The sequence below is a fragment of the Zootoca vivipara genome, chromosome 5 (genome assembly GCF_963506605.1).
Source record: "Zootoca vivipara chromosome 5, rZooViv1.1, whole genome shotgun sequence".
In the NCBI taxonomy this organism is placed as follows: Eukaryota; Metazoa; Chordata; class Lepidosauria; order Squamata; family Lacertidae; genus Zootoca; species Zootoca vivipara.
Window position 1 is genome coordinate 2,742,441 of NC_083280.1, and position 13,520 is coordinate 2,755,960.

A 13,520-nucleotide genomic window follows, 5' to 3' on the forward strand; every position below is an offset into this window, starting at 1 on the left:
AAGAAGGCCCTCTGCCTGGTTCCCTGTAACTTCGCTTCTCGCAGGAACTGCCAGAAGGTCTTCGGATCTGGACCTCAGTGTCTGGGTAAATTGATGGGGGTGGAGATGCTCCTTCAGGTATACTGAGCCAAGGCCATTTAGGGCTGTCAAGGTCAGCACCAACACTTTGAACTGTGCTTGGAAACATACTGAGAGCCAATGTAGGTCTTTCAGGACCGGTGTTATATGGTCTTGCTGGCCACTCCCAGTCACCAGTCTAGCTGCCGCATTCAGGATTAGTTGAAGTTTCCGGGTCACCTTCAAAGGTAGCCCCACGTAGAGCGCATTGCAGGAGTCCAAGCAAGAGATAACTAGAGCATGCACCACTCTGGCTAGATAGTCTGCAGGCAGGTAGGGTCTCAGCCTGTGTACCAGATGGAGCTGATAAACAGCTGCCCCTGGACACACAATTGACCTGCAAGCTACTTCTTCCACAGTTGCAAAACCAGTCGCTGGAGAGACCATAGTCAAAGTTTTGCTTTTTAAATGGGTGGCGGGGGGAGAAAGGAATAAAGAAATGCAGGATGGGAAACAGGGAGAGGTAGAGAAGGGGAGCAGAGAAGTGAGTTTCTGCTTTTCCAGCTGCTCTGGGCCAGGGCCTCGTGCTTTAGATTTTAGGGAGATGTGAGTTTATATATAGCACACCTTGGCCGGCGAGAACAAAACATCACCTGCCCAGGCTTTTTCAGCGCGCTCAGCAACAGCGACCAAAGCCTGACCTGCCGCTGCCACGCTTCCTGGGGCACAGCCGTTTGTTAAAACTGTTCTGCTGGGGTTGCTCTGAGCACCTTTTTGGAGAGGTTTTGTTCCTGGCACAACAGCAGGGGCTCGGCTACAAAGGCCGGAGAGCAAGTCTTACTTCTACAGGCCCTTGCGGCTGGCAGGTGTGTGTGTGTGTGTGTGTGTGTGTGTGTGTGTGTGTTTCTCTCCTTTGATCTCTCTGACCTTCCGATGCCATGTTCTTCTGTGTCCCTGTTTGACCTCCAGGTGCGCACAGATGCCTCGGAGGTGGGAGCCAAGGAGAAGACTTTGCAATTCCAACAATCCTCCCACCCCCTTTTCTATTTTTAACGAGATTAATGAGCATTCTCTGGGAGAGAATGTGGGGTGGAAGGGCCCCAACGAGGGAGGCTGGAGATCTCAGATTTCTTCCGGGGGGTGGTGGTGGTGGTGGAGAGAAACCTTTAAAAAAACCAATAGCATTGCAATGCGAATGGGGTCGGTATTAAGGCTGCCCCTGGGGATAGAATCATAGAGTTGGAAGAGACCACAAGGGCCATCCAGTCCAACCCCCTGCCAAGCAGGAAACACCATCAAAGCATTCCTGACAGATGGCTGTCAAGCCTCTGCTTAAAGACCTCCAAAGAAGGAGACTCCACCACACTCCTTGGCAGCAAATTCCACTGTCAAACAGCTCTTACTGTCAGGAAGTTCTTCCTAATGTATAGGTGGAATCTTCTTTCTTGTAGCTTGAATCCATTGCTCCGTGTCTGCTTCTCTGGAGCAGCAGAAAACAATCTTTCTCCCTCCTCTATAAGACATCCTTTTATATATTTGAACATGGCTATCATATCACCCCTTAACCTTCTCTTCTCCAGGCTAAACATACCCAGCTCCCTAAGCCGTTCCTCATAAGGCATTGTTTCCAGGCCTTTGACCATTTTGGTTGCCCTCCTCTGGACACGTTCCAGCTTGTCAATATCCTTCTTGAACTGTGGTGCCCAGAACTGGACACAGTACTCCAGGTGAGGTCTGACCAGAGCAGAATACAGTGGTACTATCACTTCCCTTGATCTAGATGCTATACTCCTATTGATGCAGCCCAGAATTGCATTGGCTTTTTTAGCTGCTGCATCACACTGTTGACTCATGTCAAGTTTGTGGTCTACCAAGACTCCTAGATCCTTTTCACATGTACTGCTCTCAAGCCAGGTGTCTCCCATCCTGTATTTGTGCCTTTCATTTTTTTTTTTTTGGCCCAGGTGTAGTACTTTACATTTCTCCTTGTGAAAATTCATCTTGTTTGCTTTGGCCCAGTTGTCTAATCTGTTCAGGTCATTTTGAAGTGTGATCTTGTCCTCTGGGGTATTAGCCACCCCTCCCAATTTGGTGTCATCTGCAAACTTGATCAGGATGCCCTCAAGCCCATCATCCAAGTCATTGATAAAGATGTTGAACAAGACTGGGCCCAAGACTCTCGTTCCCCAAAAAGTACTGTTTGCAACACTGGTGCTCTCCAGGTGTTTTGGACTACACCCCCAGGCAGCACAGCCGTATTGTTGTGAGGTGTGTTTTTCTTTTTTTGGGGGGGGGGAGTCAGTTCGGATGATGCCCTGAGTCCCTTCCAATTATCATGGTCCTCTACCCTGCAATTCCTGCCTTGCAACGGATTAGATTATACGACTCTTTGGGTCTCTTCCAACTCTACAGTTCTACAATTCTATGACTAAGGAGGTCTCAGGCTCACCTAAAGGGTGCTGACCTTTTTGAGGCAAAGGTGCAAGCGTGGCATGGGGGGTAGGAAGAAGAAACAATGTTGGGGGGCAGACTCAGGTGCGCTGGAGAACGCAGAGGGGCCTGGGGGGGGATAAGGAGGGGAGTTTGCATAATGCAATGAGGAATTGCACAGTTCTAATCTTTGCACAGTGAGGACCACTGCAGTCTTCCCTGAGCCTTCCTGGGAGGGGGGGATAGTGACCTACCTTTCATGTGTGATGGAGATCAAACAGATGAGTCCCTTTGTCTTTCCAAAGTACAGAAGAAGCTGCCTTTTCATTTATGAAGGAATTTATTGAAAGCCATTTTGACCCTCTTTCTTCTGCCGAAAAGGCTCCCAGAGAGGCGTACAAAAGATCGTTTAGAAAAACAGCGAGACAGCCCCTGCCCGCAGGCTGACAATCTAAGAGACACAGCGCAGAAAGGAAGGAAATGCCTGCACCAGCCATGGCCAGCCGGCTGCTGCTGCCTTGGACTACAACTCCCATCAGCCTCAGTTCCACGTGGCCAGGCTGGCTGACGAGAGCAGCTGTTCAAAAGCAGCGGGGAGGGGGCACATGGCCAGGTGAAAGGCCGGCCTGCTCTGACGGGCAGCAGCTCTCCAGCCTCTCAGGACCAGAATGGTCTCCGCTGCTCCCCATCACAGGATTGCCTTTAAGTGGAGGTCTTGTTGGACGGGCTCCCCCACTGAGTGACGGGGTGGCCCCTCTACGGAGGGACTCTGCCAGGTTGAAATGAGAGCGGGGAACCTCAAGCAGCCACAAAACAGGCCCCTGTGGTCTGCGGCACCCAAAGAAAGCCCTCCCACCCCCCAGCCAGGTTCTGGTATTTCCTGGGGCTGCGGAGCTGGTTCTGCCATTTCTTGTGGTCCTTCTGAGACATGGCCCTCCTTGCCTGAGCCCTGTGGAGTTTATGAGGGCACTTCCTTGGAACTATGTGCCTATCAACACTATAAATGAAAAGCCGGGGGGGCTGTCGTGGCCTTTGGTACCTCCGTGGTCCTCCTCCCCATCTTATTAATCTGCAACTTCAAGGCTAGGCTACACCACTGCCTGCTCCAGGCCAGACCAGACGGCCCTTGAAGGTGCAACGCACAGGAAACTGCCTTTACAAAAATGTATTTTCTGCCATCCTGGGGTCCTTGAGGAGGAAGGGAGGATATAAATTCATAATAATAATAATAATAATAATAATAATAATAATAGCATAAGAGGTTGCCAATGGCCCATCCAGCCCAGCATCCTGTTCTCACAGTGACCAGCTGATGGGAGGCCCCAAGCAGGATTCGAACACAAGATCTCCCCTCCTGTGGTTTCCAGCAACTGGGATTCAGAAGCATGGCTGTCTCCAGCTGTGGAAGCAGAGCAGAGCCAGCCTGGCTAGTGGCCATTGATACCTCTCTCTCTGCCTGCTGCCCTATTCCCAGCCAGGCCTGTTGGGGGGGGGAACCTATCTAGCTCAATATTGTTTGCACTGGCTGGCAGCAGCTTCTCCAAGGGTTTCAGGCTTTTCTCCGAGATCCCAGTGAGGTTTGAAGTCCAGGCCTTCTGCAGACAGATCAAATGCCTGCAGCGACAGCCGTTCCCCTTAATGCAACGCAAGGTTCTAGTCCTCATGCTTCCGAAGGGCTGGTTGACACAGGAAGCCATGGCTCTGCACTGTAGGCATGAATGGCAGCTGCATTGCCAGAGATGCAGTTGGGAGCTGAACTCAGTCCCTTTGGCTCTACCACAGAGCTGGGCTGGGTCTCCCGGGTCAAAGCACCCCAGGCCCCCTCTCTTCCGCCAGCAGGGAGGCCCCCAACGTGGATTCTCTGCGGCCAGAATGGTGAAGCTGCAGAGCAGGAGCTGTTGGTACCGAAAGGGGGCTTAGGAGAAGCTAAGCAAGGAGGCGATTTTATCCATGGGCTCTGCTGCAAAGCCTTTCTAGCCAGGCCACGGGGTCATCCGCCAGCTGGGAGCCAGCAGCCTCCCTCAGTGGATCCAGGAAAGCAGCAGGGACCGAGCACCTGGCAGAGGGATCCCCACCCTCCCCCCAGATTCAAAATCCTTAGAAGAAGCCAGAAGCCGGCAGATGATGTCATTAGTGCAAATTAACATTTATAATGGTACGTTCTTTAATAGCATTTAAATAAGGCTTTGAATAATTACACGCACTAAAAACTAACATTCCAGAACCTTTCCCCCTTCCCCCGCCTGGAAGATGGGCCGAGGCGCTTTTCCTTATGCCGTGAGAAGTCCAAATCTGAGCTATTACATTCAAGAAGAAGTGACTTGGGGGGGTGGGGCTGTGTGGGGGATGAAACACCCCATCGTTTTGGGAAGTTTCATCGCGGTTTGCAAAGCCGCCTTGGTCCTTCTGGGTGAGCAAAAGAGGAAATGCAGCAAATGAAAATGGGACACCCCCCCCCCAGCAATGGAAAGGAAGCCACAACACCCCCACCCCACCCCCCAAAAAAATCCCCATCTGGAACTCCTCACACTCCTGACCTTGGAGTAAAGGGAAGGAGCTCCGGCAACAAAAAGCAACAGAAGATCAACAGGGAAAAGAAGGTTGCAAAAGGAGGAGGAAGAGGGGGAAGCCAGGAAGTGTGGCTTCAAGTTTTCCTTAAAAGCTACACACAGGCCAGAAATGGGCAGGAAAGGGGGAAATTAGCAGCAAACGAAACAGTAAGAAACTGCCCCATCCTGCAGAACCAGGAAGAAGTCTGTCTTTTGTCCTCCGCGAATCCAATCTAAGCTGGATATGTTTTTTTAAAAAAAGATTCCAAAAGGGGGAGTGGGAGGGAGAGGGGCTTGGGGTGGCGGTGAGCCAAAGCTCGAGTCTGAAATTGGGGTAGGGTGGGAGGCCGACCCTCAGAAGAACTTGTCGTCGATCCGGAAGTGCGGCCGCGTGACATCGTCCGGGTTGATGAAGACGGAGATGGACTTGCCCGGGTTCTCGGTGACCAGCTGCTGGAGCTTTTTGGCTAGCCGGTCGTCCGGCTGGCTGGGGTCTCCGCCGTCCGACTGCGGGGAGGGGATGCTGGTGGCGCTGCCCCTCCGCTGGAGCTCCAGGGTCAGCCGGTTAGCCGCCTTGACGTGCTCGATGGCAGTCCGGAGGTGCTCAGCCGGGTCCGAGCGCACCGAGGAGAGTTTGCGGGCGTGGAGCATGGCCGTCTCCTCGGACAGGTGCTCCAGCATGTTGCACTGGGGGATGAAGTAGTTGGGGCACATCTTGTTCACTAGGCAGTGCTGCAGGTCGTCAATGAGGCCCAGGAGGAAGTGGGCCGCGTAGTCCTCCTGCGCCAGGTAGCTGGCGGGCAGCCGGTCGCAGGCCCAGAGCATCATGCTGCGCAGGTGGTAGGGGCTGATGGCCTTGGGGCGCGAGAGCAGCTTGATGATGATGGCCTTGCACGCCTGGTAGGCCTGCATGAGGCTGCCGGAGATGCACTTCTTCAGCTGGACCTCACTGCGGGCAAAAGACAGCCGCCACTCGTTGTCCTTCCGCCCTTTGTAGGAGCAGGCGGGGACCAGGTAAAACCCGCTGATGACCTCCTCCTCGGTGATCTTCCCATCCCAGAAGTGGTTCTCCATCAGCCAGCTCTGGGCCACGGCCGGCCAGCCTTTGAAGGACACGACGGGGACAATGTCGTAGAGCATGCGGCTGCTGCCCACCCCCAGGATGATGGAGATGATGGTCCCGTTCTTCTCCACCTTCTCCACCCTGGGCATCCCCCTTTGGGGCTTCTTCTGGATCTCGGCCAGGACCACGCTGATGGAGTCGTGGAACCAGTCGGCCACCTTGGTGGGGGAGAAGAAGTAGTTGGTGGCGCCGTTGATGTGGTCCACGATGGTGCAGCAGTCCTTCCACTTGCTGATGGTGCCCTCGTCAAAGAGCCGCAGGCTCAGCCACGAGTGGCACAGGGCCGAGTGGCGCATGTCCAGGGTGACGGGCTGGTTGCGGTCGTGGAGCTTCAGGGCTGGCACCAGGAGGGTGAAGTCCATGTCGTAGTCGGTGCCGCGGGCGTAGATGTTCAGGTCATCCAAGTCCAGGTCCACCACGCCTTCCCGGACACCCCCAGAGAGGAGCAAGTACTCATTGGCAACTGGGAGCTTTTGGTCTAGTTTCTGCACCATGCCTGCAAAGAGAGAGGAGGAGGAGTTCAGAAGGAGGTAGAGCAGGGCATCCTCAGCCTAAGATGGCAGCGGAAAGACCTGATGCCTTTCAAGAGCTCACCCTTGTAGGGAGAATTAAAGTATGTCATGGGAAAGAAAGTAAGAAAAGGTACCATGGAAAGGGGAGAAGGGGAGTCAATGTGAATTGTGTATTTTTTTATTTGAAATGTTACTGTTTCAAGTCTAAATGAAAAGGAATTTAAAGGAGAGAGTTTTAACCCTTATGCTGGAGAGGGTGTCTGCCTAAAGGCACATTCCTCCACATGGGGTGGGAATGTCTGCTGCTCAAAGGTTGCTGGACCCAATTTTTCCCATTGTCATCCACCATTAAGGGGCAACCTCTTCACCTAATCCCATGTGAATGGGAAATGGTAGCAACCTAAGCATTAAGCGCAAAGAGTTACAGGAATCGTACACTCTACAGATGCTGCAACGTTTATAGGGATATTAGATCTTGTCTTATCTCACCAGTGCTTTCTCTACAGCTGGGGAAGTCGGGTGGTTTTTAGGTCTGTTTTTTTCATGGCAAATTCCTATCCTACGATCCAGCCAAGTTCCTTGCTGTAGTCATCAAAACTAGGTCACCATTATTAAAGGGAATGTGAGCTCCAAGTTCCAATCGCCTGTATTTTTAAACTATTTACAGATGCACGGAATTGTAGTCCATCCCCTGCAATGCAGGAATTCCAGCTTTAGTATGTCTTAAATTATCACAGTCAGCTTTTTTGGGGACAATTTTATTGTTTTCTCCCTTTTTGTAAACCGCTTTTATACAGCGGTGTGTAAATTTTATACAACAAATCAATAATTGGCAGCATTGGGGAACTCCTGGCCTGCTGGCCAAATTAGGCTGTAAAGATGGGTGCTAGTCTGGACTGCATGCCTGTTTCATTTCGGCGGGTCATGGCATTAGTTCCGGTGGTACGCATCAGATCTATTAGATCAATCTATCTCTCTATCCCGGAGGCACTTTAGCCCCATTTACACACACACCCCAAAAAAAGTCCAAATGAGAACACAGGAACACACCCTCTTCTCACAGTGGCCAAACAGACGCCCATTATGGGAAACCCACACGCACGATTCAAACACAAGAGCAAAATCCTCACCTCATGCGGTTTCTACCCAGTGAAATTCAGAAGGATTTGCTGCCCCTGACAGGAGAGCGAGAAGCCAGCCCTGAGAGCTAGGAACCTTTCTCTCCTCTATGAATTTTCCGCATCCTCTTTTAGAGCCATCCAAGCTGGTGGACATCACTGCCTGTTTCTTCACACGGTGCCTGGTTAAACTCTGGAACTCCCTCCCACTGGAGGCAGTGGTGGCTGCCAACCTAGATGGCTTTAAAAGAGGATTAGAGAAATTCAAGGAGGAGGAGGCGGCTGCCAAGGGCTCCCAGCCAGGACGGCTCTGCCCTGCCTCCACAGTCAGAGGCAGCGATGCTTCTGAATCCCAGTTGCTGGAAGCCGCAGGAGCGGAGAGTGTTCGAATCCTGTTTGTGGGTTTCCCTTTGGAGCATCTGGTTGGCCCCTGTGAGAACAGGATGGTGGACTCGGTGGGCCACTGGCCTGATTCAAAGCAGGCACTCCTGATGTTAGGATAATAACTCAACTGTGCCTTCTTCAGAAGGCGCTGCCACCGTCACCCTCCTCTCTCCCAGGCTGGGCGTCTGAGCAGCATCCACGTGGAGAGTCTGAAAAGCTTGTCAAGAAATCCACCCGCAGAGCTGGAGCTTTGATCATCTGGGACGCTTCCCCTCCCTGCTTTTTTCAATTTGCAGGGAATTAAATCTTCGAAACCAGGGCGATTTCAGGCTCAGAGCTCCACCGATCGATCACAGGCACCCGACTCCAGAGGCCAAGGCCACATGTCAGTTGCATTTAAAACCTGCTCTCTCTCCAACCCATTGACCTAAACTATTTTCTGCAGAAGATTGCCTTACAGGGCGCCACGACCTTGCCCCCTCCCTTTCATCCTCCTCCCTTTCGTCCTCTCGGACAACTTCTGCCAGCTTTTTAACCAGAGCACAGAGCACCAGATTGGTGTGTGGAAAGTCCTGGGTTCAAACGCCGCTGGCAGCATTTGCAGGAAGGGGCCGGGAGAAGAAATCTCTCCCTTGTGACCCTGCAATTCTATGATTCAAGGTGAGCTGTTTTTTGCCCCCTCCAGAGTAACTCAGAAATGACTATTGAAATCTGATGCTCAGGAGTCAGCCTTGCACCTACATGAGAACAGTGCACATTCAGTGTGTAATAATAATAATAATAATAATAATAATAATAATAATAATAATAATAAAATTATGACACCTGGCTTGAGAGCAGTACATGTGAAAAGGACCTAGGAGTCTTGGTAGACCACAGACTTGACATGAGTCAACAGTGTGATGCAGCAGCTAAAAAAGCCAATGCAATTCTGGGCTGCATCAATAGGAGTATAGCATCTAGATCTAGGGAAGTAATAGTACCACTGCATTCCGCTCTGGTCAGACCTCACCTGGAGTACTGTGTCCAGTTCTGGGCACCACAGTTCAAGAAGGATATTGACAAGCTGGAACGTGTCCAGAAGAGGGCAACCAAAATGGTCAAAGGTCCAGAAACGATGCTTTATGAGGAACGGCTTAGGGAGCTGGGTATGTTTAGCCTGGAGAAGAGAAGTTTAAGGGGTGATATGATAGCCATGTTCAAATATATAAAAGGATGTCATATGGAGGAGGGAGAAAGGTTGTTTTCTGCTGCTCCAGAGAAGCGGACACGGAGCAATGGATTCAAACTACAAGAAAGAAGATTCCACCTAAACATTAGGAAGAACTTCCTGACAGTAAGAGCTGTTCGGCAGTGGAATTTGCTACCAAGGAGTGTGGTGGAGTCTCCTTCTTTGGAGGTCTTTAAGCGGAGGCTTGACAGCCATATGTCAAGAATGCTTTGGTGGTGTTTCCTGCTTGGCAGGGGGTTGGACTGGATGGCCCCTTGTGGTCTCTTCCAACTCTATGATTCTATGATTCTATTTATACCCTGCCCATCTGGCTGGGTTTCCCCACTCTGGGCGGCTTCCAGCAAAATATTAAAATACAAATATTAAAATTGCCTTTAGAGACTATGTGTACGTGAAGAACCCTGCACAAAGGTGTGGGTTGTCAGGCGACAGATCAAGTTTCTAGTCCCTCTTAATAGGTGAGTTATCAAATTAACCGAAGCCTCCCCATGCCACCTAGATGGAGGGCTGGGTCTATTCTAGCGCCTTCTCTCTCCTCTGCCTAACCTATCTCGAACTGGAAAGAGAGATTGGCGTGTGCCCCTCACAAGGACTCTCCTCTCTCTCCCCCCCCCCCCATCCCGAAAGCGTATCAATCAATGCACAGACAAACCAGCCCAATACAAATGGCACAAGGCCACCGACCACAATTCACAGCCAGCTGCATTTGGGAAGTATTAAGCCACGAGCCAGACAACTGCAGTTTTAAATTAAATTCATGTTGCTGTCATGTTGCTTGTGCATCTTATAACATTTAGTTGTTTCTCGGTCCTGTCTACGTGGCTTTGTAATTTATTTCTTTTATTTCTTAAAATCTATACATTGCTAGACTGTAACGAAGGCAAACCTCAAAGCAGTTTGCAAAACCATAAAATCAAGAAAAAATGACGACAGAACTTTTCGTATGTTGCTTTCCTCTGTTTATTTTTATTACTTTGTTCCCTGCTCTGGGACTGGAAACACTCAATGAAGAAGAGACTATAAATACTGCAAATAAATTAATACATTGGGGGGGGGAAGGGTGTTGGTTTCTCTGGAATGTCATCCTTCCAGGTTAAAAAACAAAACTAAACTAAACCAGAAGTCTGCTGTGGAAAAGCAGAACTTGGAAGGGGAGGGGAAAGGCATTCTGAAATTTCTCACACAAGAGCAGTGTAGGAGAAAGGGGGAAAGCAGGCAGGCAGGCAGGAAGGAAGGACTCCTTTCTAGGTTCCTACATTGCTGTCTTGGATTATTTTTTTTAAGTGCTGTTAAATAAACATGCCTCTGGAAAAAAAAGAGCCCTATGGGATGGTTTGAAGTTATTTTTGGGAAACTATTTTTAAAATCACATGCCCAATGAATGTGACGCTCTGCTCCCTGCCGGAGATTTTCAAGATGTAACAAAGGGAGCGCTAACACTTGGGCCAGAGGGGGGGGGGGGAATCCTGCCAGCATCCTTCTCCCGGCCCTCAAACCCCGTCCCAAACACACACACACACACACACACACACACACACACACCTCCTGTTCCCACCAAATTCTTCCATTCAGGGGAAGTCAGCAATTTTGCAATGATTTTTTCCCCTAAAATAGCAAATGCTGTTCAAGGTCTATCTTTTTTTATTAAGCCCCATTAAGCAGAATACTCAATGCAAAGCCAAGCACAGGCAGCCTGTTATTTTAGGACAAATAGCCGACAGCAACTTTTGCATCTGGAGGGAGGGAGGGAAAGTTGGCACTGGACCCTCCTGTGTTTTAGGAGGTCAGAAAGCTGTGCTGTACTTTGCAACCACGCCAGGGACCAGTTTAAAGCAAGCAGAATATTTCTCTTGCAGCCTGGTGCCTTATGAGGAACGGTTGAGAAAGTTGGGGTATGTTTAGCCTGCAGAAGAGGAGACTGAGAGGAAAGATTAGTGTCACCCTCAAATATCTCAAGCGCTGTCACATGGAAGAGAGAACAAGCTTGCTTTCTCCTGCTCTGGAGGGTAGGACTCGAACCAAGGGCTTCAAGTTGCAAAGAAAGGAGATTCTGACGCAACACCAGGAAGAAATTTCTGACAGTAAAAGGTGTTCCACAGTGGAACGGTCTCCCTCGGGAGATGGTGGACTCTCCTTCCTTTAACCAGGGAGTCTTTAGATGAGATTCCTGCATTGCAGGGGGTTGGGCTAGATGAGCCCAGGAGGTCCCTCTCCAACTCTACAGTTCTACACTAGGCTCTTTAGACATGCAGCAGAACCAAGCCAGGAGGGTGGAGGACACTATTTCAGGCCATAGATTGAAGTTTGGCATATTTGAACGCTCCCTCGTTGCAAGAGGGGGTGCTGTGGGGAAACAAAGCTTTCTTTATCCAAAAACCGAACACCACCGAGCCTGTTTTCCTTCCTGACATAGAGCTCTCCTCTCTTCAGGGAATTTCTCTATGCACACCCAACCCACCATGTATGTATGGGCACCTAAATCTATGTGTCGCACACAAATGGTGGAGAGAGCCGTCAAGGAGGTGACAAAAGCAAGCCAGAATGTGGTTGGTATGAAGCGACGGGATGCAACTATAAAGGCATCAGTGGGAAATCGGGCCAAATACCCGAAACAGGAATCAAAGGAGGATTTTGTCCCAAAATAGTTCACATTCACAGCTTTATTTTTATTATTTGTTCTTGAAGTAATGTAAATGTAACTTTGCATGTCATTATTAGTATTAAGTTAGTAAAAGGTAAAGGTACCCCTGACCGTTAGGTCATAATAAGACTGGGTATTCAATATTCACGTATCCAGTTGCTTAAATGTAGAAATAATAATTGTCGTAGGATCGTATGAGTCACATTTTGATTTAAATGTCAATACTATCATCATTGGACAGTGTTCTCGAAGCTACAAACATGAGTTTGACCAAACTGCAGGAGGCAGTGGAAGACAGGAGTGCCTGGCGTGCTCTGGTCCATGGGGTCACGAAGAGTCGGACACGACTAAACGACTAAACAACAACAATCATCGTTAAAAGTTTTTTTTAAAAAAAAAAGTACTGGTTTTTGTTGTATCAATTTGTATTCTGCATCTTTTATTGTTCTTTTTTAAAAAATGCAATTCCTGCAAAATAAAGCTGAACTGGTCATAAAGTGACAAAAATAGCTGTTTACTTGGCCGTTTTCCTATGTCGCGAAGGCTGAAATTTCGATTCATTGGAGGAGGGTCAAGATAATAACTGATAAGCATGGAATTTTAGATATAGTTATATAATCCCTATTGGCGTAAGGTAAGACCTTTGGAGCAGGCATTTAAAAAATAAGTTTTTTTATGAACCGCCCTAATGGGCAGCACTCAGGTCTCCCTCTCACGCCACAGGGACAACCCTCCCACTGAATCCTGAATTTGCACCTTGACCACAGATGTGGTCCTCAGACATTCCTGTCGAGAAAGACCTTTTGCCTGGCTGGGGCAGTGCAATTCACGTCTCCTCTGCATGCGGGCTGTGGCTCCTGTCTAGGGGCGAGCGTGGATTACCCTCTTGCGACTCAGTCCCAGGACATCCCATAATCCCTGAAAAATCCCTCCCAGCTTGGCTTGTGCTCTTCTCTGATGCCACCCAAGCCTTGCCCTGGCAGCTTGGGCTGGTTTTCCACATGCCCCCCCCCAATTGCTAACCCAGGCACACGGGTACTTTCTTTTCTTTTTAAAATAATGTTTATTGGTTTTTCCATTTAATAATATACATTCACATCATTCTTATCCACTTTGTCCCTCTGGCTCCTTAGAGCCAATCTACTTCCTCATGGCTTTCAGAGTCAGCCTTTAGATCCTTGCATATTATACATTTTCCAATTCTAATTCGCTCATTACTTAGGACGTTAAAATTTACATTAAAATAAAAGGGTAAAAAAAAACTCCTCCTTACGAGTCTTAAGACAACCCTGCAAGTGATGTTACCTGTTTACAGTGATCTTTCAAATATCGAATAAATTTGCTCCAGTCCTTTTGGAATACTGGATCATGCTGGTTTCTTTTATGTTGAGCACACTCTAAAGCTGATCCCTTAAGGCGCAAGACCTTATACATCCACCCCCATAAAAACTCTTGCCAAGGAAGACAGTTCCCCC

At 49.4% G+C, this 13,520-nt stretch overlaps 1 protein-coding gene across 1 annotated transcript in view; it reads right to left on the minus strand.

Moving 5' to 3' along the window:
- Window positions 1-1,617: 1,617 nt before the first annotated feature.
- The window catches only part of MB21D2 (Mab-21 domain containing 2), a 64,946-nt gene continuing 53,043 nt past the window's right edge, over window positions 1,618-13,520 (minus strand). Inside the window, exon 2 of the mRNA XM_035133041.2 lies at window positions 1,618-6,655. Within this exon, the coding sequence (XP_034988932.2) occupies window positions 5,391-6,655 (1,265 nt within the window). The 3' untranslated portion in view covers window positions 1,618-5,390. The remainder of the gene's footprint in view (window positions 6,656-13,520) is intronic.